At 41.1% G+C, this 25330-nt stretch overlaps 1 protein-coding gene and 1 long non-coding RNA gene across 2 annotated transcripts; one reads left to right on the top strand and one right to left on the bottom strand.

The window, feature by feature from the left end:
- Positions 1-937: 937 nt before the first annotated feature.
- LOC124033687 (forkhead box protein F1-like) lies at positions 938-4850 on the bottom strand. The gene is made up of 2 exons (XM_046345870.1): positions 3541-4850; positions 938-2136 (listed from the first exon to the last, which is right to left on the bottom strand). Exons 1-2 carry the CDS (start codon positions 4511-4513, stop codon positions 1973-1975), a joined length of 1137 nt encoding a protein of 378 aa, XP_046201826.1. The 5' UTR covers positions 4514-4850; the 3' UTR covers positions 938-1972.
- A 465-nt stretch (positions 4851-5315) lies between these two features.
- Positions 5316-23469, top strand: LOC124033688. The gene is made up of 3 exons (XR_006838435.1): positions 5316-5798; positions 19756-19867; positions 22419-23469. It is a non-coding gene; the product is annotated as an uncharacterized LOC124033688 (long non-coding RNA).
- Positions 23470-25330: the final 1861 nt, after the last annotated feature.

Here is a 25330-nt window from a genome sequence, read left to right as displayed (position 1 = left end):
TGATTCGCTATGTATTTTCTTTTTTTGTGGGGGGGGGGCAGCAGATGTCATGCAATGTAGCGCTAATTAGGCAAGACCTACAAGCATCTACAGCAACAAGTATGTTGATACTTAAAAATAAAATAAAAATTGCAAACCAGATAACGTAATGAGAATAAGCCCATAATCTCAAGGTTGAAAAAAGACAACCCACGCATCAAAATAAAAACTCCCATTTAAATGTCATTTAGCATTGGCTAAACTTTCTACAGCCTACTATATTCCAGTAAAAACAACCTCCCGTCCAGAATGCGGTATTTGAGAAAAGGTAGTCTGCGAGCCCGTTGTGCCTTTTATAAGAGTAGGATAAATGGTTCTCCGCGGTGGGCACGCGTTTTCCTCCCTCTTTGAAACCGAATCCGAGGCGAATTCGCCCTCCCCCGTAACTGCTGGCTTTGATTTGTTAAGGGTTAATTGCAACATACACTCCGATTACACAGTTATACATGGGACAGGAGTTTTCGACCTCCAACAGATATGTCTTATTTTATATCCAACCATAGGCTATTGTAATTTTCGCTAATTCCTTTAACATGAGCGTCATTAGGCTATGGATGTAGCATATACTAATGCATGATGTGTTCACCTATAGGCCTATTCTTGTCTAAGCCCAAATCAATTCCTAAATGTGTGTGGCCTATTTTCACATGAAAACATTTGGTTGATGACCAGAATTTAAGGACTGTGTTATGACGAATATTTTCAATTTTCAAGACACCTTAAATAGAACACCCCAAAAAATATGTAGGCTTCCTGTTGCACCACACAGTAGAATAGACTGAACTGTATCTGCATGTATAATTGTTTTGTTTTTATCATGGGGGAAAAAAAGAACATTCGACAAGTGTCAAAATAATTGGAACAGAAATAATTGTATAGGTATTTCAGCCAGTTAAACAAACTGCATGCCAATACGTTTAATTTTACAAATCGTGTGTAGTAATATACAGACTAATCTAAAGACACTCGAGTATGCCAATACTCAGCATAACATCATTTACAATTTATACAGTGCTGAAAAATAACGGGTGTCTACACGGATATATACACCTAAATAGACATGTAACTTATCCTAAATAGACATGTAACTAACAGTGCTTACATCTATATCTTCAATTTCCGTTTTAAAACAAATAATAACGCGTCATGGCAAATATTGCCAATAAAGCATACTTCAATATTGTGGCTATAAGTGTACAATTAAAAATATGCACAGAATAAATAAGAAGTTGCGCTTTACTATTTAAAAAGTGCCTTCATCATTCCTTAATTCAGATCGTCTTGTTGTTGATTTAAAAATGTTTAATGCATGGTGTAGCCTAAACTTAGTCCAAACGTCTCAGATTTTTATTGGAATTTATAATTATCACTTCGATGGAGCCGAGTAGCCTAACCCGGATAAATCACCAATGAAATTGTCCCCACAGTATATCTTTTGAATGCATAACAAAAATAATACACATTATTGTACATTGTAAAATATTCTCAAGTGGTAGTCATCCGCCTGCAGAGTTATAGTACCAAGCGGCAGCTGGGGTTGAGATGCATGAGGTGAGTGTCAACCGGTCTCTGCTTTACCTCTTGTGTGGCACACAGACATTTCTTGAAAATAGCCCACAGCTTAGGCCTACACCACAAGGTTGTTATGTGGTATTTACACACCCTTTTTGGTTTCTGAGACAGATAAACATTGAAGTTGAACTAAATCTGCATTTGCACGTATTTATGTCTCTGTACCAAATCCCCTTTTTTGTGTGAAAAGTTGTTTAGTTTATGGGTTCTCTGGCGTTACTGTTGCTTCTCTTACAGCGCGCTCCAGGGCCTGCCTTCTCTCCTACCTCCAAGGGTTGGGTTGCTCCCTCGTCTCAGCCCTGCAGCCGCTTTGGCTTTAGTGGCTCAAGTCAGTGATGTCCGTTATTCACTGTAAGGGCTGTCACATGACGCAGGGCTTGATGTCCTGGTAGGCGACCTGTTGGTGATGATAGTAGGAACTGCTGCTGGGCGAATGCATCGTTGAGGACGTCATCGCGTTGAAGGAGAAGACGAACTCCTTCCGGTCACACATACTGGGAGACTGGGAATGGTACCGTGGAATACCTAAGAATACAGATACAAGAGTAAAGAATATATTAGTTTACCTTATGCCATATAGCATACCAACCCAATGTGAATGTGTTGCTGTCAATTGCCAAAAACAATATGGTTGTCTTTTTGAATGGGCTAGTAAGAACCATAAGTCGAGAAGGATATAGGCCAGTATTTTAAAGAAAAGGTGGTAGCAATTTAGTTTTAAAAATACTTATTTGTGGGTACAAGGAAATCACTGGGTGATTTCATATAGCCCTAAATTATCCATAATAATAATAACACATTTACCTTTTGTCTATAGAAAGAAAATGTAAAAAATAAAATACAAAAAAAGGGGGGGAAAAAGCCCTATTTTCAAAAGTGACTTCTGAGCTTTTTGATGTTGGACTAATTTGTTATTTATAGGGTGAATTGTAATATTGTGCATCGTATTATTTAGCCTATATTATTGTAATATTACTATACTATGATATACAAATCGATTGATGTCGGACTAGTATTACCTAAATCTTTTCAGAATATTGTTGAAGAGGCTAAATTCGTCCTAAATTGCCTTTCGGGAACAATTAATTGTAATTTGGGTAGACAATCTTTCATTTAATTTGTAAAAGCCCCGGTCTGTCTACCCCGCTGATTGGGGCTGTGGTATAGAACTGTTGAGGCTGAGAACCGTCTGGAGAGCTCGAGGGTGGGATAGTTCTAATTGACAGTGGCCTGCTCGCACGCGAATCCCGGAGGACCCTGTGCCTCCGGGACTTGAGTTGGCTGGCTCCGGCTCGCGCTTGTTGTTTTTGTCTCTAGATTGGCACCATTCTAAACACAAGTCCCAGAAGACGTGCCGTCCGAGTGCTTCCTGAAACCACCTCCAGGAATGTATAAGGAAAACAGAGAGCGGGTTAAACCTGCTGTTTGTTAGTTGTCCCACTCCTTGGCCAGTTAAATGAGGACAGGAAACTGAATTACTTAACCTACTCACTGGATAATTAGACGATGGTTTCTTGCGTCCATTTCCTTATTTCCAAGATAACAGAACCATCAATTCTAACCAATATTATCCGCCAAAAACTGTGGCATAATGGAGTTGTTGTAGGCCTAAGTGAAAACAAATGCACTGAGCATGCCCAGTGCTCAGTTCATATCTTTGCCCACTGCACTGATTGCAGTAGGCGAAGGCTGCCTAAGGACCTTTACATTATTGCTATGCAATCAGTTTGTATCTGCTTTCTCCGAAGCAATGCTCTATATGCCGAGATATTTTCATGTTTTTCTTCACCTCGTTTGTAATTTAAATTAAACTGTTTTGATTTGGTTCAAATGAAATAGTGAGCTATAGAATAGGCCTAGTGTTTATTTTGCACATACTTTAGACTGACTGTAAAAGGCATGCGTAATCATTTGGCGATGTTAGTTTACCTTGCAAATCCGTGTTACTGTGTCCGTTCTGATGAAGATTATATTGGTCTAGGGAATGTGTGGGTAAACTGGGCTGCAGCGGGTTCGCCCCGGCGTTGCAGGGAGACAGTGGCTGCTGCTTGATGTAAGAACCCCCGTTATTCAGAGAGGATGAAGGCGCTTGAGCCCAGGCCGAGCTTGAGTAGACGGGATGCGGCTCCATCACTCCCCCGCTGGTGAGGAGGGGCGAGCCTGAATTGTCGTGGTGGGGGTACTCGCCCCCCGTGGATCCTGTGCAGCTTCCCATGTAGGAATGTCCACTGTTGGCCGACAAGTGGGACATGGAGTGCCCAGCCAGACCCATCCCCTCCATGTTGCCTGCCAAGTGTCCATTCATCATCCCAATCCCGCTGTCCAGAGACAAGCCGTTGGGCGGACAGGACAGGCCCCCGCCGCTCCCCTGGAAATTATAGGACTCGGGGAGGTGGTTGAATCCCAGGCCGTTCATCATGCTGTACATGGGCTTCAGCGCCTGGCATTTACGCCTGAAGCCCCGCGGCCTCCTGCGGAAGGATCCCTCCTCGAACATGAACTCACTGGCTGGGTCGATAGTCCAGTAGTGGCCCTTCCCGGGCCGCCCGAGCCCCTTGGGCAGCTTTATGAAGCACTCATTCAGGGACAAGTTGTGACGCACGGAATTCTTCCATCCTTGGTAAGAGCCTCTGAAAAACGGGAAGCGGCTCTGGAGGAACTGGTAAATTTCACTAAGCGTCAGGCGTTTGGTGGGAGAGCTCTGGATAGCCATGACTATCAGCGCAATGTAAGAGTAGGGGGGTTTCTCCGGACGGCGGATCCCCGCGTTGGTCTTTTTGGTTTTGGTGGTGGAGGAGGCGGTCTCCATCACAGTGGTCTGTCCGTGGGGCTTCTCCGGGGCAGACATCGGGCTGCTCTGGGCAGGAGTCTGCGCTGGGGGCTGCTGGACCTCTGCCGTCATTAGTTAGACTATCAGCGCAATGGAAAAAAAAGTTTGACAAAAATATCCACGTCCTCGTTTTGAAGTAGTACTAGAAACTTCGTATAAATAATAAAAGAAAAGTTTAAGATGGTTACCAATAATCTCGATGCTGTGGAACTACGCACGGTCAAATGCAAAGCTGAATTTCTGTAAACCGTGCGTTATTGCGCTCTTCCTTTTGGTGCCTAAATTCCTTAGCCAATGTGAACCCTGAAATCCGTAGCGATTGTCCAAATTGAAATAGGGGAGAGACGGGAGCTACTTCAACTTCAGTCGGTGTGTTCTCGTGCGTCCGGAGGAGATCGCCTTTTACTTATCCGTTGCCATCAGCGCCTTGCTAGCTCGAGCGCTTGACCATCAGGACGTCATTGGTGCACCGGGCCCGCCCAGTCCCCTCCCACTCACACACATCTGCCTGGCTTTAGTTTGTCTGGGAGCAGTTTTTTTCCAACTCAGAATCAGAGAAGTGGGTCTTTCTTAACACTCAAAATTACATTTTATTGAACAGAAAAATATCATTTAAAAAACAAATGAATGGCGTGAAACAGGACTTATTTTCAAATATAGGACATAGCCAACTAGAATATATGTTTTTCAGAATATAAATGGTAGCCTAATAGAACAGGCTACAGAGGCCTATGCTTGAACTTTGCAACGTTGGGACATGTTGTCTTTATTTTCGCAACGACAATATTTCTTCAAAACATTTTTTTGAAAATGTATGTTTTTAGTAAGCTTGTATGCACAACCACCGTGATATATAAAACTGGTTTCCCACTTGTCAGATACAGCAGGCCAACCTCACCATAGCACATTTCACCGACTTTGACTTATTAAAGTGTGAAGTATATTTAAAATGTTGCTTAAAATACGCGTATTTTAAAGAAAATGTCTCTATTCAAGACCACACTGCTGATTTCTTTAAAAGATAGACAGGAACATGGGCAGGATGTTTATACAGCTAAATGTAAACATTTTCCCTGGCCTTCTTTAAATAAAAAATCAAGCAAAAAGACTCTCTAGATCAGCTCATACTCAATCTGATGCATTATGTCCGTTTTAGACAGCTCCTTGTGTATGGATAGGACTTTTCAACGTAAATGCAGAAAGGGATTTCAAGCATGTATAATTATTATGTTCACACAGTAGAACTGAGGGTAAGAGCGCCCTGAGCCTAGCCGAATACTGTGCACTGAAACTCGGATGAAGACTTCAGATCGACGCCCACCAAACTCTCTCCCCTCAGAATGGTGCTCGAATCAAGGTAAGTCACTTTAAACGTTCGTCGGTTAAAACAAGACAGCGATATGGCTGCGGGCCGTCGTCTCAATTTAGTTCCAATCAAGATTTACTAGACCTGTTGTGCAGTTAGAAGTGCGAATAAGATTGGACGCCGTATGATGCTCTAATTAGTCATTTGATTGTAATGTGGTGGGCAGCCTAACCAGACTATAGTGTCACAGAACAATAGTAACAAATATCATCTGAGTTACAAAGTTAAGCGATGTAGCACATAGGTCTACTTTATTTTCCTGTTTGAAAAGTTCGAAGCGCATTCCTTATTAACACAGAGCTGTCTTAGGCTCATAATTTGCAGGCTTATCATTTAGAAAATTAGAATAAGAAAATAAGTAATTAGGCTACGTTTAGAAAATGTATTGTTTTAAGCAGCACTTTTTACTACAGGTCTTCAAGCCTTCATTGCACTTCATCCACCCTTCTAAATGTAACCAGTTTTTGGCTATTAATTTAAGCCTTGAACCGGTAGGCTATATGTATGTGTGTAGTGGAGAGCCGCCGGTCCATAGACTAAATCTGTTGACAGCAGACTGTTCATTGTTCCCCGGAGAACGCACTCGCCCTCAGCCCCTCAACCCTTACTCAGGCGCTCCTGATGCGCGGGTTCACTCTCCGGGCTGGCTCGTGGTGGTTCTGCTGTTTTGGTTTGCCAGGTTGTTAGACAATTTTTTTTATATGCTATTGATATCCTGTATTTAATGCACACATTTTAACGCAATTCAGTTACAGACATTTTGGCAAATTGTAAATACTAAATGTCTTAATACATTTTGGGTGTCATAAAAGTAGGTTATACAGGCTACTGTTTTTTCTTGACTAATATTTTTGAACAGTCTGGAATTAAAATATTCTACAATTAAATGTAGTTTTCCTGCAAATATGCGTCTACAGGAGAATATTGTAGGCTATGTAGGCCTACTCATTTTTTGTCAAACTTCGGAAACTAAAATCATGTAATTTTGATGTGGCCTATTTATTAAACCGTAAGAGGATGTTCTGAAGCGTGTATAGGCCGACGTGTATTTGAAGGACAGCCTGTGTTCCAACAAACCGCCGTAAATGCCGTTGTTGGCTTGGTTCCTTCGTGACTTTTTTTGCCAAAGGAAAATAAGAACATATTAAAATCTCCGCTGTCAACTACACAGGGCATGCGAGAGGTACAATGGTGGCATTTGCTGTTGCGGCTGAGTTTGGAACCTAGGTAAAGAAATGTACATAAGTAGTAGTATTGTTTTAACAGGTCGCTACACCGGGCGATCGCTTGGAATGAGGCCCACGCATTTATCAGCGGAGCGGACCACCCAGCGCGCAGAGAGAGAGGGGGCAGGCGCGCTTGCGTCCTCTCTTTCCCCCTGCATTTAATTACAGTTGATGACTTCATTCCGAGAATCACGCCTTGTTTCAACACGTCGTGCCCGTCCCCACGCCGAATGGCCCTCTCACACACTTTAACCCCGCCACTCATCTTTGACATGCACTTTGAAAAACTAATGTCCACGGCTAATTGATCCCTAAATGTTTACCCAAACCAGTGGGACGCGAGTTGCTCCATTGATCTTTGAAGGGGGACGCGCCGATGACTGGCGCGTTGTTAAACCCCTCAGTAAAAAGCTGTTGACAGCTACGCATAATTATTAAGGGTCCCTCTGGACCCTCAGTTGATATTATAGACTATTTTCCGTCAGTCAAATTATTTTTACTGCGTGGTTTTAAACGAGTTATGGTGTCCTCTAAATTCTATTGATTTCTTTCCATAGTACATTGGATAATTAAGTTATTATAGAACATTGGCTGAAGTTTCATTGGCCATATGACTTCTATGGAATATATGTTTCTTAGATAACATGCTTTACCGCCTTACCCATGTTAGGCAGCCTAATGATTACATGGAAGTATTGTAAAGCGTGAGATATGGGTTAACTCCAATGTTATAGATTTACGCTTGTAATGTCACTGTTGGAGGATTGTGTTTGTCGGCATTTTACGGCAATCCAAGGTCACCACTTCCCACTTGCCCCTCGTAGTTTATTTCATGTACTTTTTCCATGACGTCCTCCAATGAAATATTTGACAGCGTTGCATCCTCAGGAATGTTCGACCACTTAGGTAGAGGAATTCCACATCATTCGGCCAACCCAGCAGTATGCGTTTTTGTCTCAACAGAGAGCCTCTCCAAATGGTCTTATTGTTATCCAATCGACGAAATCTAACCCAAAGGCGCCTTTGTTTTTTATTTTACATGAACTTAATATTTTATTTGTTTATTTTACATGGACGTAATGGTGCATTATATTGTTGAGGGTGGTTTGGATTTTTTTTCTGTACATGCACACACCCAATCACACGTTTTAGACACATGGCCTTTATTTTAGCAACCTTTGTTATACAACTACAACACTCTGTGCCTGGACATTTCAATCAACGGTGATGGGCATATTGCTGAAGCTGTGCACCGTACGGTGACACACTCTGAGTCTATCTTGCATTCACTGCGAGGGAGATTGTAATTCAGCCTAAACCTTGAATTAGCCTACTTAAATGTATATCATATAGCCTATCATAGTTTGTCCAAGACTCACCCAGTTATACATTAGAACTGCTACTGTCTTTAGTTAATGTGACTGTGAGGTGATTCCTCGACAATACTATAAGAGATAAACCTCAGCATGCCACATACTGTTTTACCCATTTTTTTTTAGATATAAAGATGATTTGTTTAAACTTTATTTTTTTGCAGCTGCCCTTACCATTCAGAAAACTTGGTGATGGGAAAATGAGACTCCATAACATAAATTAATTGTTATTGATGAAGGGGTCATTTAAAAAAAATAATATATATATATATAAGCTACTAGACGTTTAACAAACTACTGTTGTAATTAGTCTTATAGGCCATTTGGGAATATATAATTGATAAACAATATTAGTCCTGAGCTTGTTTAGAAACTGAAATGAAGGTCTCGACACTGAGAAATCAGTGTGTTACCCGCTTCAGTGTTGGAGTGGAGACGGGGAGGGTCACCAAAAGGCTGCAGCAGAGTTGTTTGGAGAGCTTTGTGACAATTGATCGATCAAATGTATAACTGCACCTTAGAGCCGCAAGTTCATTGGATCTGGATGCACTTGAAATCGCTTCTTTGTACGCCTCAGGATTTTAGAAGAGAACCTTGAGGGCATGATTTTGAATTATGCTTGTTTACTTAGTAAAGCATTTTCTAAAAGTCAAGAGATGCATTTGTTTTGATGCTAAATATAGGATAATGTTGTAAAAAAAATATTAAGGGGTAGTTGTGCTATGCCTAAATATTATTATTCAATGATTTACTGCAGAATATCAATTACGCTTTGCAGTTCTGTATTTTCTCTTATTTTACCCATTTCTAGGCTGGGCTATGGGCTCCTGCATCTTGGTCAATTAACCAACGTGATCACACAAAATAACCAATTGTAAAGCCCATAATGCAAGTACTATGCAAATGTCATTATTCACACCCCTTGACTTTTTCCACATTTTGTTGTTACGAAGTTAGATAAAAATTGATGTAATTTTTTTGATGTAATTTTTTTTTGTCAACGATCTACGCAAAATACTCTGTCAAAGTGGAAGAAAAATTCTAACATTTGTAAAAATAAATATCTATATACAGTACCAGTCAAAATTTTGGACACCTACTCATTCAAGGGTTTTTCATTTTTTAAACTATTTTCTACATTGTAGAGTAATAGTGAAGACATCAAACTATTAAATAACACATATGTAGTAGGCCCAAAAAGTGTTAAATAAATCCAAATATATTTTAGATTCTTCAAAGTAGCCACCCTTTGCCTTGATGACAGCTTTGCACACTCTTGGCATTCTCTCAAACAGCTTTACCTGGAATGCTTTTTCAACAGTCTTGAAGGAGTTCCCGCATATTCCGAGCACTTGTTGGCTGCGTTTCCTTCACTCTGCTGTCAAACTCATCCCAAACCATCTCAATTGGGTTGAGGTTGGGTGAGTGTGGAGGCCAGGTCATCTTATGCAGCACTCCATCACTCTCCTCTAGTAGTGGTTTCTTTTCAGCAATTTGACCATGAAGTCCTGATTCACACAGTCTCCTCTGAACAGTTGATGTTGAGATGTGTCTGTTACTTGAACTCTGTGAAGCATTTATTTGGGCTGCAATCTGAGGTGCAGTTAACTCTAGTGAATTTATCCTCTGCAGCAGAGGTAACTCTGGGTCTTCCTTTCCTGTGGCGGTCCTCATGAGAGCCAGTTTCATCATAGCACTTGATGGTTTTTGCGACTGCACAAAGTTCTTGAAGTGTTCCAAATTGACTGACCTTCATGTTTTAAAGTAATGATGGTGTATACCACCCCTACCTTGTCACAACACAACTGATTGGCTCAAACATATTAAGAAGGAACAAAATTACACAATTTAACATTTAACAAGGCACATCTGTTAATTGAAATGCATTCCAGGTGACTACCTCATGAAGCTGGTTGAGAGAATGCCAAGAGTGTGCAAAGCTGTCATCAAGGTGGCTACTTTGAAGAATCTAAAATATAAAATATATTTTTTATTCGTTACTACATGATTCCATATGTGTTATTTCATAGTTTTGATGTCTTCACTATTATTCTACAATATAGAAAAGTAGTAAAATAAAGAAAAACCCTTGAAAGAGTAGGTGTGTTTAAAATTGTACTATTATTTGACCATGTAGAAAATAGTAAAAATAAAGAAAAACCCTATGTCAAAACTGTAACTTGTCCACTTAGGAACATTCACTTTCTTGGTAAGCAGCTCTAGTGTAGATTTGGCCTTGTGGTTTAGGTTATTGTCCTGTGCTTAGCTCCATTCTGTTTCTTTTGTTATCCTGAAAAACTGCCCAGTCCTTAACAATGACAACCATACCATGATTCTGCCACCAATATGCTGGCAAATATGGAGAGCGGTACTCAGTAATGTGTTGTATTGTATTTTCCCTGAACATAACACTGTATTCCGGACATAAAGTTAAGCACATGTTTTGCAGTATTACTTTAGTGCCTTGTTGCAAACAGGATGCATGTTTTGGAAGATTTTCTATTCTGTACAGGCTTCCTCTTTTTCACTCTGTCAATTAAGTTAGTATTGTAGAGTAGCTACAATGTTGTTGATCCATACTCAGTTTTCTCCTGTCACAGACATTAAACTCTGTAACTGTTTTAAAAATCCCCATTTGGCCTCATGGTGAAATCCCTGAGCGGGTTCCTACCTCTCCGGCAACTGAGTTAGGAAGGACACCTGTATATTTCTAGTGACTGGGTGTATTAATACACCATTCAACTTGTTTTTTTTTACCCATCTACCATTAGGTGCCCTTCTTTGGTAAAATTGTATTTTGAAATCCTGAACCCAACATATTATATCTTATACGAAATAACACACATATTTGTAGTATTTATAAAAATTCACATATTGTGCATGTTATATAACTCAGGGCGTCCTGTGAGAATGCCAAGGCAAATTCATGTTTTAAACCTGGCTATCCATATTGCCAAATATGTAGGCCTATGGGTATATATACTTTTGTCCTATTTTTACATGCGATATATTTCTTAATGAGTAGTTAAACAGAAACATGGTAACAAAGAGAGGAAAAAATTGCACATATGAGCTCAATGCCGTTATGTAGCCTAATTACGCACAGGAGCATCCAGTGGACAATGCCAGCAGGATACGTGGAGGGTAATAATAATAATAATATATGCCATTTAGCAGACGCTTTTATCCAAAGCGACTTACAGTCATGTGTGCATACATTCTACGTATGGGTGGTCCCGGGGAACGAACCCACTACCCTGGCGTTACAAGCGCCATGCTCTACCAACTGAGCTACAGAAGGACACCCAGAAGGGTACATATAACATGCACATTATGTTGCTGTAATGCACTGTATGGAAAACAGTTCAACAATTGAAAGTGTTGTCTGTTTTAAAAGGCATGTGTTGGGAACAATCATTATACAATGCATCATTTGGCCAAGGCCTATAAGGATTTCGTTTTTCAAGAACGAGTGCAGATATCTTGATACATTACAATGAAAATACTGATTCACACTTTCCGTGCCCACATGTGTAGCCTATTTGTTAATGTACCATTTGAAAACCAACAACGAAATCACCAAAGGTATCCATCTTTTTTCCCTTTTGTTTTATGAGCCAAATGTAAGAACATCGTTGTAATATCAACAACAATTTGTCCTTTCAGTAATATTCTTATCTACTTTCATGGACAAAGCACGATATAAAATATACACGTGAGTATATTCTACAAACAATGTTGATTCCCTTTTACACTCTTGGCTATTTTCGGAACAATACATCATCAGTATATACATTACTGCAGATTTCAATTTCCAATGGGCTGAAACTAGATATCTCAGTCTCATGCGTCGCTTAGGCCATCTAGCGTTGTCGTTTTAATTGAAAACAGTATAATGTCGAGGTGTGTGCACCCCCCTCATCACTTTCTCTGGCGCGGTAGGTGGCCGTGTATATTTTTGTTCAAGTGGTGTTTATGTGAATGAGAAAGTACTGGATTGCTAGCAGACCGCTGATTGCGCTCATTGGGCCTCTACATTGATCTGAACAGTACAGTTGAGGGGCCCCACCCTTTCATGCAATCAACAGCACTATAGAATCGCGTTCTACGACTTTTTAATTTACTTGGCAAGATCTCACCGCTGGACCTCCAAGGCGCGCGCGGGTGTGAGTGAAGGCGGGGGAGAGGGGAGTCCTTTTGGCGCGGTAACTCCAGTGTCCCACGATACCGAGGACACTACCCACGGTATATAGGCTACAACAGGACGCACACACATCTACCATGAAGAAAACGAATTCACCATATCCCACTGGACACAAACTGGTTGAGTCTACTTTATTTCAACATATTGTGACATTGACTGACTCTACCTGGAAAATACATTTGATTTGCAAAAAGTCATTAACATAAACAGTTGATTTGAGAGTGAAATTTCAACCATATAATTCAAATCAAATAAAAAATCTAACTTTATTTGTCACATGCCCCAAATACAACAAGTGTAGACCTTACCGTGAAATGCTTACCTACAAGCCCTTAACCAACCAGTTCAAGAAGAGTTATGAAAATATTTACTAAATAAAGTAAAACATAATCAAAAGTAACACAATAACATAACAATAACGTGGTATAATTGTCATAATGGTAACCAATTGTCAACATATTTTATTCAAGGTTAGTCTATGTTGAATTTGTACCTTTTGGAACAACAACAGATCTTCACCATTATATCCACTATCAGAAAAAAAGAGAAACCAATAGGGTTAGGGTTAGAGCAGCACCTCCTACAGGAGAGATGATCTGTCTACAGCGATCTATTAGGGCAGCACCTCCTACAGGAGAGATGATCTGTCTACAGCGATCTATTAGAGCAGCACCTCCTACAGGAGAGATGATCTGTCTACAGCGATCTATTAGAGCAGCACCTCCTACAGGAGAGATGATCTGTCTACAGCGATCTATTAGAGCAGCACCTCCTACAGGAGAGATGATCTGTCTACAGCGATCTATTAGAGCAGCACCTCCTACAGGAGAGATGATCTGTCTACAGCGATCTATTAGAGCAGCACCTCCTACAGGAGAGATGATCTGTCTACAGCGATCTATTAGGGCAGCACCTCCTACAGGAGAGATGATCTGTCTACAGCGATCTATTAGGGCAGCACCTCCTACAGGAGAGATGATCTGTCTACAGCGATCTATTAGAGCAGCACCTCCTACAGGAGAGATGATCTGTCTACAGCGATCTATTAGAGCAGCACCTCCTACAGGAGAGATGATCTGTCTACAGCGATCTATTAGAGCAGCACCTCCTACAGGAGAGATGATCTGTCTACAGCGATCTATTAGAGCAGCACCTCCTACAGGAGAGATGATCTGTCTACAGCGATCTATTAGAGCAGCACCTCCTACAGGAGAGATGATCTGTCTACAGCGATCTATTAGAGCAGCATCCTCCTACAGGAGAGATGATCTGTCTACAGCGATCTATTAGAGCAGCACCTCCTACAGGAGAGATGATCTGTCTACAGCGATCTATTAGAGCAGCACCTCCTACAGGAGAGATGATCTGTCTACAGCGATCTATTAGAGCAGCACCTCCTACAGGAGAGATGATCTGTCTACAGCGATCTATTAGAGCAGCACCTCCTACAGGAGAGATGATCTGTCTACAGCGATCTATTAGAGCAGCACCTCCTACAGGAGAGATGATCTGTCTACAGCGATCTATTAGAGCAGCACCTCCTACAGGAGAGATGATCTGTCTACAGCGATCTATTAGAGCAGCGCCTCCTACAGGAGAGATGATCTGTCTACAGGAGAGAGCGATCTATTAGAGCAGCGCCTCCTACAGGAGAGATGATCTGTCTACAGCGATCTATTAGAGCAGCGCCTCCTACAGGAGAGATGATCTGTCTACAGCGATCTATTAGAGCAGCACCTCCTACAGGAGAGATGATCTGTCTACAGCGATCTATTAGAGCAGCGCCTCCTACAGGAGAGATGATCTGTCTACAGCGATCTATTAGAGCAGCGCCTCCTACAGGAGAGATGATCTGTCTACAGCGATCTATTAGAGCAGCACCTCCTACAGGAGAGATGATCTGTCTACAGCGATCTATTAGAGCAGCGCCTCCTACAGGAGAGATGATCTGTCTACAGCGATCTATTAGAGCAGCGCCTCCTACAGGAGAGATGATCTGTCTACAGCGATCTATTAGAGCAGCACCTCCTACAGGAGAGATGATCTGTCTATTATAGCAGCGATCTATTAGAGCAGCGCCTCCTACAGGAGAGATGATCTGTCTACAGCGATCTATTAGAGCAGCGCCTCCTACAGGAGAGATGATCTGTCTACAGCGATCTATTAGAGCAGCGCCTCCTACAGGAGAGATGATCTGTCTACAGCGATCTATTAGAGCAGCGCCTCCTACAGGAGAGATGATCTGTCTACAGCGATCTATTAGAGCAGCGCCTCCTACAGGAGAGATGATCTGTCTACAGCGATCTATTAGAGCAGCACCTCCTACAGGAGAGATGATCTGTCTACAGCGATCTATTAGAGTAGCGCCTCCTACAGGAGAGATGATCTGTCTACAGCGATCTATTAGATCTCCCATCCAGTGTTTTAACCAAGCCCAGCTTAGCTTTGATATTTTCCACTGACTACTACCAATGTGCTATAGTGAGAATGGCTATTGAGAGATATCTTAACTAAATATATAAACTGTTGCTATTGAAGTCCTTCTGAGATGTAATTAGTGCAAATGAAATGTAACCATACTCTATAAATCATAGATCATCAATGAAACTATTTAGGCCTATATTGCATTTGTGAAGTCATTAATAGCTATTGTTTCAATTCAACACAAAAATAGACAATAAATAGGCCTAGGATTTAAGACTTTAGTTGATGTCAAATTGAATCTTCAAGTTAATAATGAATATGTTGGATTCACCTCTCCATTTCAACCAAAACTCTAAGTTTAGGAATAGGATTCAATCACATCAAACTGTTTTAAAGTGCATTTAAAGTTTGATTTGATTTAGTTATATTTTTTTACTTAGATTTTTGGTAGAGATGGAGACATGAATCCAACATATAAATGATTAATTTGTAGACAAACTGGAATTAGTCAGTGGCACAAAATATACATCTCCTTCAAATGTTATTTGGTTGTGTTGACAACCAAACACAATTCAACATCACTTTTGCAATACAGTAAATAGTATATTAACTTAACAAATATGTTGAATTCACATCTCAACTGAAATAAAAGTGAAAGAATATGATTGAGCCAGTGTCTCAATTGAAGCTATCCCAGCATTATATATGTCTCCTATAAATGTTGATATTTGGTTGCTTGCCAACCTAATACAATTCAAAATGACTTGTGTAAGATAGTCAATAGCCTAAAATGAAGGCCATCTTACAAACTAATTAAAAAAAAATGATTCAACCTTAAAATGGGTAACACATCCATGGCCACATTTTGAGGTTACTGTAACTCTAAAAGTCCTTATTATGGAATCATAGAAAGCGTGCATGTTCATAGCATGTTCATAGCATGTTCGTAGCATGTTCATAGCATGTTCATAGCATGAAACGATCCCTGGTCTGTGGAGAACTTCACAATATAAATATCTGTGCGAAATCTCAAACCGCATTGATCACTTGCACTATGCACTTTTAATGTAATCTCAAATACAATCCAGGTCATTCGATTGTGCTATTAGATGAAGCACAATGATAATGATTTAAGCAGTTGTATAAATACAAAAATGACATTGTATTCCCATTTGAACTGTTGTGCTTTTAAATGGTTGAAAGTGCAATGATTACACATGGAGAGCTTGGAACGACAAGGTTCTATCTGCATTTTTGTCTAAATGTAGTGATTGTCATAGCCTTGTTCTGTTCAATGTTCTCTAACTATATAGTACTTTAAATATCCCCAATGCACGTTGTTAAGTTCAAAAGAATACTAGATGAAAAAAATATTGCTTACACCATTCAAACCAACGAGGTTTCAGAACTTTAAAGCCAATTATCTATATCTGAGACATATTACTGAACATATAACCTTATAACTCTCGACATTTAGATGACAACTAAATAAAAAATCATAACTTGTTTTGACGTTTAGAATTTGGTTGTGCTTTTAGACAGGTTAAAGCATAGTGATAACACATTGAGAAATCAACAAACTTCTGGCTGTCTTTTTGAGTGGGCGAATAACAGTTGAAATCTCATTGATCAACATCTCAACGATAAATTACCCACATTTCCACTTTGAAATAACGTGGTGTGGCCAGTGGGATGTTTCAGGCCATTTCAGCCTTCTGTTAATTCCATAGCGTTATCTTCTTAGTGAAGTGTCGGTGATAAAGGTATTCAGATATCCATACGCTTGCCATTTAGCCTATGAGCAGGACCTATTTTATGTGTAAGATGTTACTGGTTCATGCAGATGGGGATTGGTTGATAGAAGGCCCTACACTTTTTTTTCTGATTAGAAATAGGGAACCAATGAGCACATGGCACACAACAGACCCTTTCAGTTCAATTGGGCACATATTCATCCCGTATCTGACACACTTCAGTCATATTCCTATAACCTCGCCTTGCTCTCCATCTCTTTGTTTAGAAGACTTAACAGGCAAAAAGAGTCCAAGACGAGGATTCTCCATGGTGGCCTACTACAGCGTGTGACATGTCCATTGATCATTCATGTCTTGAACAAAAACATTAATTTCATGATGCAATGTGTTATGTGTTCGGTGTCAGGGCAAATTCTCATATTGAAAAATCTTGCATTTACAGATTTATATGAAAGTTCTGTTTGTCCATTTATTTGAACTATTGACTGAGGCTACTGACATGAATTATAATTAACTTGTGATAATGGACCTTTAGTTAACTGATCAGTAAATGCAACTGATTGTTTTTGTGATCAGACGCATGAAACGGAGAATGTGTGACCCGTTTTAGAAGTCAAAATGTAATTGAAACTGCAGTATTCGAGAGATGGAAAATACATTCATTCAATATTTCTAGGCCTTATATTCTGTAGGCGTGTTTATTTGTTGTTGATGATTGAGAGACATTGGATTTTGGATTTGCCTTGGACACTCATTCGCCGTCATGCGCTGTTCAGTGCTGACATTTCCCTTATCAAGGTATATTTCGCAGTTTCAGCTGCATTCACCTGAAGTGTCTCTTGGATAACTAACTATTTATAATGCAATAATTAAATATGCATTGTCATATTACATTTTATCAAACAAAAAAATGATTCCCATTCAATGCAGGTTAACCTGCATGATAATGAAAAGTTCATCATCTTAAAAAAAAAAAAACATTTATTTTTATTTTTATAGCTGTTTGACATTTTGTTTGTTCTGCACGACATTAATAGCTAATCATGTTAACTGTATTTGTTTATAGCCTATGATTATTGTGAGTGAGTTAGGTAGGCCTATTCGTATGATTATCAATATGAGAGAGAATATTAACTGGCTTTCGATTAATTATCACCCAGAAACTAAAACCAAAACAAGAACTCTTACATTTTTAAAAATAGGCTACATGAAGTTATGCCACCCTATGCGTTCTTTAAATAGCCCCTGGAACTCAGTGAACAGTTTGTTTAGATCCGTAATGTTTTGGTTCATTTAAGACTGGCAATTTATTTCGTTTTTATGCTCGTTAAGTTACAGTAAACTCTGTATTGTTATCCTTAAATATAGAGAACCCGCAAACCCCAAATACACGAGATGAGTCATTTTGTGCGCGCAGCGATGGTGCTGTGTGAGAACCCCGGGCTTCCCAGGAAAGTTTGGCGCGCCAACCAAACAACAACCCTCACCCAACTGTCCCTGAGGTATTGTCAATCCGTAAACCGCTCCACTTATTCCTCTCAATAGGATTCAACTGCGTATTTTATTCGTAACATAGTCCTCATGTTCTCTGAACTTTGAATCATTTTTGACAGCCGTATTTTCAGAGGGAAATTCGGCTTTCAAGGGAATAGAAATATGAATAGAGGCATATGTAAAATTCCTTCTGGCTTATTTTGTGATCACACAAACTCGGCTTACACTACCACAACATTATTCGACATGACTGAAGGACACGAGTGTTGAAGATTTGTCAGTTCCAGAAGTTTTACAAACTCAAAACTGTCCAAATGTGGTCATTGCGAGAAGGAAAATGTTCCAACATGTCAAATATCTGCGATTGACGTTTTAGCCACTGACAGACAGCATGTTTATAGGACAAAAGGAGACAAACAACAAATATGTAATCGTCATAAGGAAGGAGATGGTCACTAAAAACAACAATTTAGTCCTTATTCTTTTAGTCCTTATTCTTTTTTAATTTGAGACTTTTTGAAGCTCATTATGATAAAGAAAAACACCAGAAACGTCTCAATTTTTTGATTGTGGATTTTCCCCCATTGTGGCAGGGTTTTGTATATCATTGCACTTATTTTCAAGTGCTTTTGTCAACTCTTGTTTATCTCCAGTTTCTCGATCTGTAAACTATACCTGCTATAGTCGCCTAAGTAATTAAAAGACATTAGTACTTATTGATGTTTAACGTTTTCATATATATTTTTTCAAATGTTTATTTTCTACTTATGTCTTCCTTACAATATTGCCAAGTCAGGACAGTAGCTGCATGCTTTAATCGAGAACGTTTAACAGTGAGACATCTGACAAGCCATTTATTATTTTCTGCACACTATTATTAACTTAGTGTGCCATTCCTAGAGCTAAATAGCGCTGAACCAAACCAGAGTGCTGCCTAATGTCTGATTACCTCTCAGCTATAACCCCCTATTGATGCCCATGTTTTCTACCAGAGCTGCATCTCTTCGGACTCATCCACCATAAAAGACCATTTTGGTCATTTAAAATCAGTCTAAAAGCACATAATCATTGAACTAAATGATAATAATCCTCAATAGCCCTCAAGCTAATGTAATACACACCTTTCTTTAATGTCTTTGATGAGCCACAGAACAGTTCGACTGTATGAAACGACACTGGGATTTATCAAGCGTCCCTTGTCCTGTACTAGTTTATTTAAATGAAAGCAAATTATGCAACCTAACTCCTGATAAAAGTTTGAAATTAAATGGAATTTCAGTACATTTGAAATATGGATTGAATTTCAATAGACCGACTCAATGATCAGGTGTTCCTTTTATTTTTTTCTCATATGGTCATGTTATTGTTTCTTTTAATAATTCACAACCCTGTTTCTTATCATATATGTATCATGTACAGTTTAATGAAAGTTTGCTCATATAACCAACACAACTCTTATTTTTCCCATTTCAGCCCTCTGTGATGGATGAGAGAGAGGGTTTTCCAGTGATGGCAACAGTTCCTATGACAACCAGACCTCCACGGGGGATTGCGTCTGTCAGACAGTGCTAATGATAATTGAGAGGTACGGATCGAAAAGATTTGAGTATGGCTGTAATCTCTCCTCCAGCGGAATACCAGAGAAACCGCTATGAGATGACAATTTCCCCCTCTCACCACCGCCCTGCTTAGTCCTGCACTGGTCTACACTGCATGCTTCTACTCTGCTCTATACTATATTGCTGCTGGAGGCCTCCCAGCCTGCCCCACACAGGGCAGAGAGTGAATGGGTAATGTCACTGTGTGTGCAACCTCCTTCGGTGTCTCCCTTCCCTCAGCCTCACACACAACACAGGGCCAGTCCAGGGCAGTTTGTTACAGATGCCAGGGAATATATCAGCAGGGAGAACTCAACCAGAAGAAATGGTCAGAGTAGGACATAACAGAGAGAGGGAGGGAAGTCAGGCCACAGCCAGCTCTGGTTACAGGTTAGTTACAGAGGCTTTGATAGTTGCTGATGGGACTTTGATTGGAGCGTACTCAGATTTATATGATGCGTGTTTATATGCGTGTTTACTCACAGCCCACCATCTCTCTCTCTCCCACTCTGAAGGGGGATTTTCCTGTGGTGAGCCGCTTCGGAAAAAGCTATTAAGAATTCCCAAACAGTACACAACAATAGGAGACGTCGTTCTGCAATGCAAGTCCCGAATCCAAGTCAGTCCCTTACGGTTTTCCTCTGAAATGGTCCCCGGCTATATTTAATCCGCCCAGAGAGCAGAACCCACCTACATACAAACCACAAATTGAAACTATGGGGAGGTGGTTTGTGGGGTGTGGGCTAAGTGGGGATGGTAATTGCCTATTGTGGAGCTTAGGCCTCTCTATTCTACCATAAACGGGCTTGGCAGCCCACAACATGATACCCCTGCCTCCACTCCACTGTTTGAGTTGGGGAGCAGATCCTCCTTGTCTGTGGGAACCCATGGCCCAGCAGTGGTCGGAATCAGTCAGGAATGCTTTGGAATGGTAACACAGCGGAAGGCTAGGGTGGGGAAAAAGGCCAAGAGCATTTCCTGAACAGAGGGGGGTCCCAGCGAAGCATCACACTTCACTGGCATCATGTGACGGGGATCCCGCCAGACCTGAGCCCATGATCCCGATTGGAGGAGAAGGATGCGGTAGGGGAGAGGAGGGTGAAGCTGGAACAGAAGAGAGGGGGATACGCAAGAAAGACAGAGAGGTGAGGTGAGAGGGATGCATTGGGATGAGAGAGGGATGAAGTTGGAGTCAGAAAAAGGGAGTCAGGGGGAGAGACACATTCTGCTAAAACGCACATCTTTAATTTCCCCTGAGTGAAGTAATGCAGTCTGGACTGGCTGGCTGGGTTTGGATGAGTGTTATACCACGACTTTCATGAAGAGGACTTCACAGTCTCTCATTTCTGCCCACAACAAAGTGCCTTCCACTATCTGTGAGGAATAAACAGTATATACTGTCAAGGTCTCCAGAGAGGTCACTGAGACCACGTGGAAGACTGGGAGCTCTTAGACCACTGCTACTGAAAGACCTGCAAGAATCTGTGCAGCAGTGTGGGGTATCCTACATACATTCTAAAAGACTGTTCCCTCTCACCACAGCAAAGACAATGTGGTGAATATTTTGGCACAGCACAGGCATGTCAGAATGATTCTGAGTACATCCAGTTAACTGAAGGTCTGAAATATAACTTTGCTTAGTAACACGTGATACTTTGCAACACCCTGCAACGGTAACAGTGATGAATGCTTTGGTTGAGAGCAGTAGATCAGCCGGTGTTGAAAAGTGTGAAGCAGACAGGTTTTGCGGCTGAAATTGGGACAGTACAGTATATCTGTCGGTGTGTGTGTGTGTGTTTGTCCAGACCTATGAATCGGTGTGTGTGTATCCAGACTGGCGTGGACAGCCAGTCCCTGCTCCCTGGGGCTTGTGTAAATGTCGTGAGGATCTCAGGAGGAATCTTTCCCCTCCAGTCGTCAAAGGGCTTTTTATTTCCACCTGCTCCCGGCCTCTTTCCGTTGGTCTGCTCTATAACAATGGTGCTGGAAAGGCAGCAGAGTGCAGGGTGACAGCACAGAGATTGATGCTAGATTGTGTTTGGCCCTTTTTCAGATAGGGGCCTTTGAAGGGAAGTTGCTAACAGCAGCATATCACCCCCCCCCCCCACCAACATTACAACCCCCTCCACTACCATCTCCACCTCCTCTCCCTCTAACACTGGGCTTAGCAGAGGGCAAAGTGCTGATCAGGCCTGTCTCCCAGATCCCTTTTTACAAAAGAGCCAATCGCCCGAAATGGCAACTTGGCAGGTGGTGGTAAACAGGCTTTTCACTACTCGTAAATCAATTCACCACTACATGAAACAGGATGAAGCTCATTTACGCCACGCAGACGGTTCAACCCGAGCCCAGAGACGCCCCACCTCGCCTCCGGCTGCTCCCTCCCTCTCGTCAGGCTCTGGGCAGAAAAGAGATACACGCTCATCAGGACAGCATTCTTTCCGTTTCGCCGAAGAGTGGCCTGGCGAAGAGGGTGATCCATCACCCCAAATGTCAATTTTTTCCCAACGTTCTGTTTTTCTCTCTCTATCTCTGTAGGCTGGAGTGGGCAGGCGTGTGGGTTTGGCCACAGGAAGCTGTGAATTCCTTGAAGAACAGAGGGTGTCAGAGCCCAGAACGCAGAACGGGGGGGGGGGCTTACTGTACCTTGTAACGTCTCATAATCCTCCTAGTTGACCCCTGACCCCGGCCTGTGTTTGTATCAGGTCATCAACGTGAGGAATTGTAATGAGTCACTCCAGCAGTGTTTACCTTCTGGAGTCACGCAAGGAAGGAAATAAGGCACGGTCTTCTAAAAGTGTCAAAGTGAGAGAGAATAGCAGCAGTATTAGAGCAGAGCCCTGATTCATCTCACTGTGACTGACCTCTTGTATCGTTACACTGGGTTTATTTAACCTATTCAATACTGTAGGGAGACTAGCTACAGATCAGCCAAAACAGGGAGTAAGTCTACAATATAGCGTACTGTATGAAAACATAAGGTATGAGATTAATAGTGTAATTCTGTAATTGAAGTCTGATTCGTACCCCAACTCATTGAGTGAAATGATCCGTGTACTGCAGTATGTGGATACAACTTATTTTTTGCTATCACTGTGTAATATGTTGCTAATAGACCAAACATGTATTATTTTTGTCCTAATTCTCTGTTGTGTGTTGCAGTCATTTTGTTTTTTTGTTATGCCCAATGAAATTTGGAGAGATGTAGTATTTTCCTTTCTCATGCAACAATCATAAATTATGTGTATGTGATTTTTCTGTTTAATAATAATTTATTGCAATATATTTCCGACTCCAAGATATAGATTATATCTGGAAGATCCCTTGTAATACACTTTGAAGGAGAAATCTTCACTCCCAAATACATCGTTTTTAAAAATCTTGAACTTACATTGAGCTCTTGAAGCTGTTGAAACTGGAATGAGTATGGAACTGTGGCCAACGCCTGTGATTAAAATACAATGTCCTGGCCTACCATTATGCTGTAGCCTTCCACACCGTGGGCTTGTGTGATTGCACAATTGTTGTTTTTGAGCAAGTGCCCCTGTTAGTTTTACTCTGTAAATAAATATGTGCTCCGAGCTGACAATCCATCCTCCGTTACTTTCTTTCATCCTTATATTGGAGAGGAGAACATCATCACTGACCAGTGTCTCCACAAGACACACACACACACACACACACACACACACACACACACACACACACACACACACACACACACACACACACACACACACACACACACACACACACACACACACACACACACACACACACACACACACACACACACACACACACACACACACACACACACACACACACACACACACACACACACACACACACACACACACGGCCACAATGAGAGAGTCAGCAGCTCTTATTTTGGACAGTCTCTCCTGAATTCTAAGGGCTGTCAGGCGGTTTGATTGATAGTTGTGTTCATCACCATATTATTAAGTAATCAGGCTCACCACAGTTCATTATAATTAAAGGCTTGGGATAAGTGTTTATTTTTTGTGTCCTGTAAAAAAAACATATCGTTTTGTGTTTTTTGAATGTGTGTGTGTGTGTTAGACAGTGTGTTTATATTTGTATTCTTTTCCACAGTGGACCTTAGTGACCAGGATAATGTGTGTCTGTCCACCACTGAGTTTATGGCTACACTTGGGTCTCTGTGAGAGAAGACAAATGCAACCACGATCACATATTATATCCATACAGTAACAACAGGGAATACTCCCCTGTAATGGTAGCTCTTTATTTCACTTGTCATTTCTTAAAACGAAGCCCAAGCCTATTTTAATCTTCTATCTTAGAAATGTTACAACTTTATTTTCCCCAAGGGAATGTTTACAACATATTATGTAGGAAGACCCCTCCATATTCTGTGAGGCAGCAGCCTGGGTCTCCTGTTCTCACCCAGGTTGGCAACTATGGCCTGAAGCTCTGCCTGTCCGGCTGGCCTACGTCTGTCTGTATACCCCAGAGGTAAACACAGTGGTGCCATAGCGGACATGCCGAGTGTGTGGAGACGGGGAGAAAGCAGAGAGAGCGCTGTGGCACTATTCACGAGGTCCCTGCCAGGTTTCTCTTCTGGAGGCAGGGTTCATTTGATGATTGGCCGTTTGGTAATGGGCCATGTATTAGGACAAAATGGCTCTTTTAAAAGCCCCAGCTCATTCTCTTGCTATGGCTGATTTGATTCAGGAATCAGTCAAGTGGCAGATGTTTCATGTAGGATCGTCGGTGTAGGTGCATCACACTGCTTAAGCACGGCTACACATGACTTTTAACGAGCCAATGAGAGAGGAGGGTGTTGAAGATGAACATATGGGATAAGAGGTAAAGAATATTCTTGCTAATTCCGAACCACTATAATGAGTGATATATTGAAGTACCACAGGTGGGGAAGAGTGCAGGTGGGCAGGCAGACTAGGAGTTGGTTTCATAAAAAGAGATTTGGTGATACGGAATTATAGATAACGTCATTAATGCATTCCCTCAGAAAAGTACTGGCCTTTTTGTATGTACACTGTGTACTAAATAAAGTGAATCATTTACAGGTAATTACTCATTTGAACACAAATGATTGTTCATTTCAGTTCAGGTTTGTATTTTGTGAACTCCGAACAAGCAAAATACAATAACTGAAAATATATGAATAAGAAAACATACATGCATATGTTTTAAAATTCCACCATGGGCTTTTCCCTGGTTGTGTGTGCGTGCAAAGTGTATATTTGTTTACATGTCTAATTGAATGAATTGCACGTCAGTGGTCTCTGGCTTCCTCCTCGTTCTCTAGTATTTTTGTCTAACTGGGGGAAAGAGACACTTAGGGATCTGACGATAAATTCCCTGTCTTTCCGCAAATGTGTTTGGGCTATAAGATAAACATAGGCTGGAATAAATTCAACACTAATGAAACATTCTGGTGGTCC

Source organism: Oncorhynchus gorbuscha, linkage group LG04 (assembly GCF_021184085.1).
Source record: "Oncorhynchus gorbuscha isolate QuinsamMale2020 ecotype Even-year linkage group LG04, OgorEven_v1.0, whole genome shotgun sequence".
In the NCBI taxonomy this organism is placed as follows: Eukaryota; Metazoa; Chordata; class Actinopteri; order Salmoniformes; family Salmonidae; genus Oncorhynchus; species Oncorhynchus gorbuscha.
The sequence above is the reverse complement of the archived record's forward strand: the minus strand, read 5'-3'. Positions and strand labels throughout refer to the sequence as shown.

Bases quoted from the DNA above. Each gene is read 5' to 3' on its own strand.
- LOC124033687 (XM_046345870.1), bottom strand. From the start codon at position 4,513: ATGACGGCAGAGGTCCAGCAGCCCCCAGCGCAGACTCCTGCCCAGAGC. The intron at 2,137-3,540 runs GTAAACTAACAT...CTGTATTCTTAG, and splicing joins CAGTAACACGGATTTGCAAG to GTATTCCACGGTACCATTCC.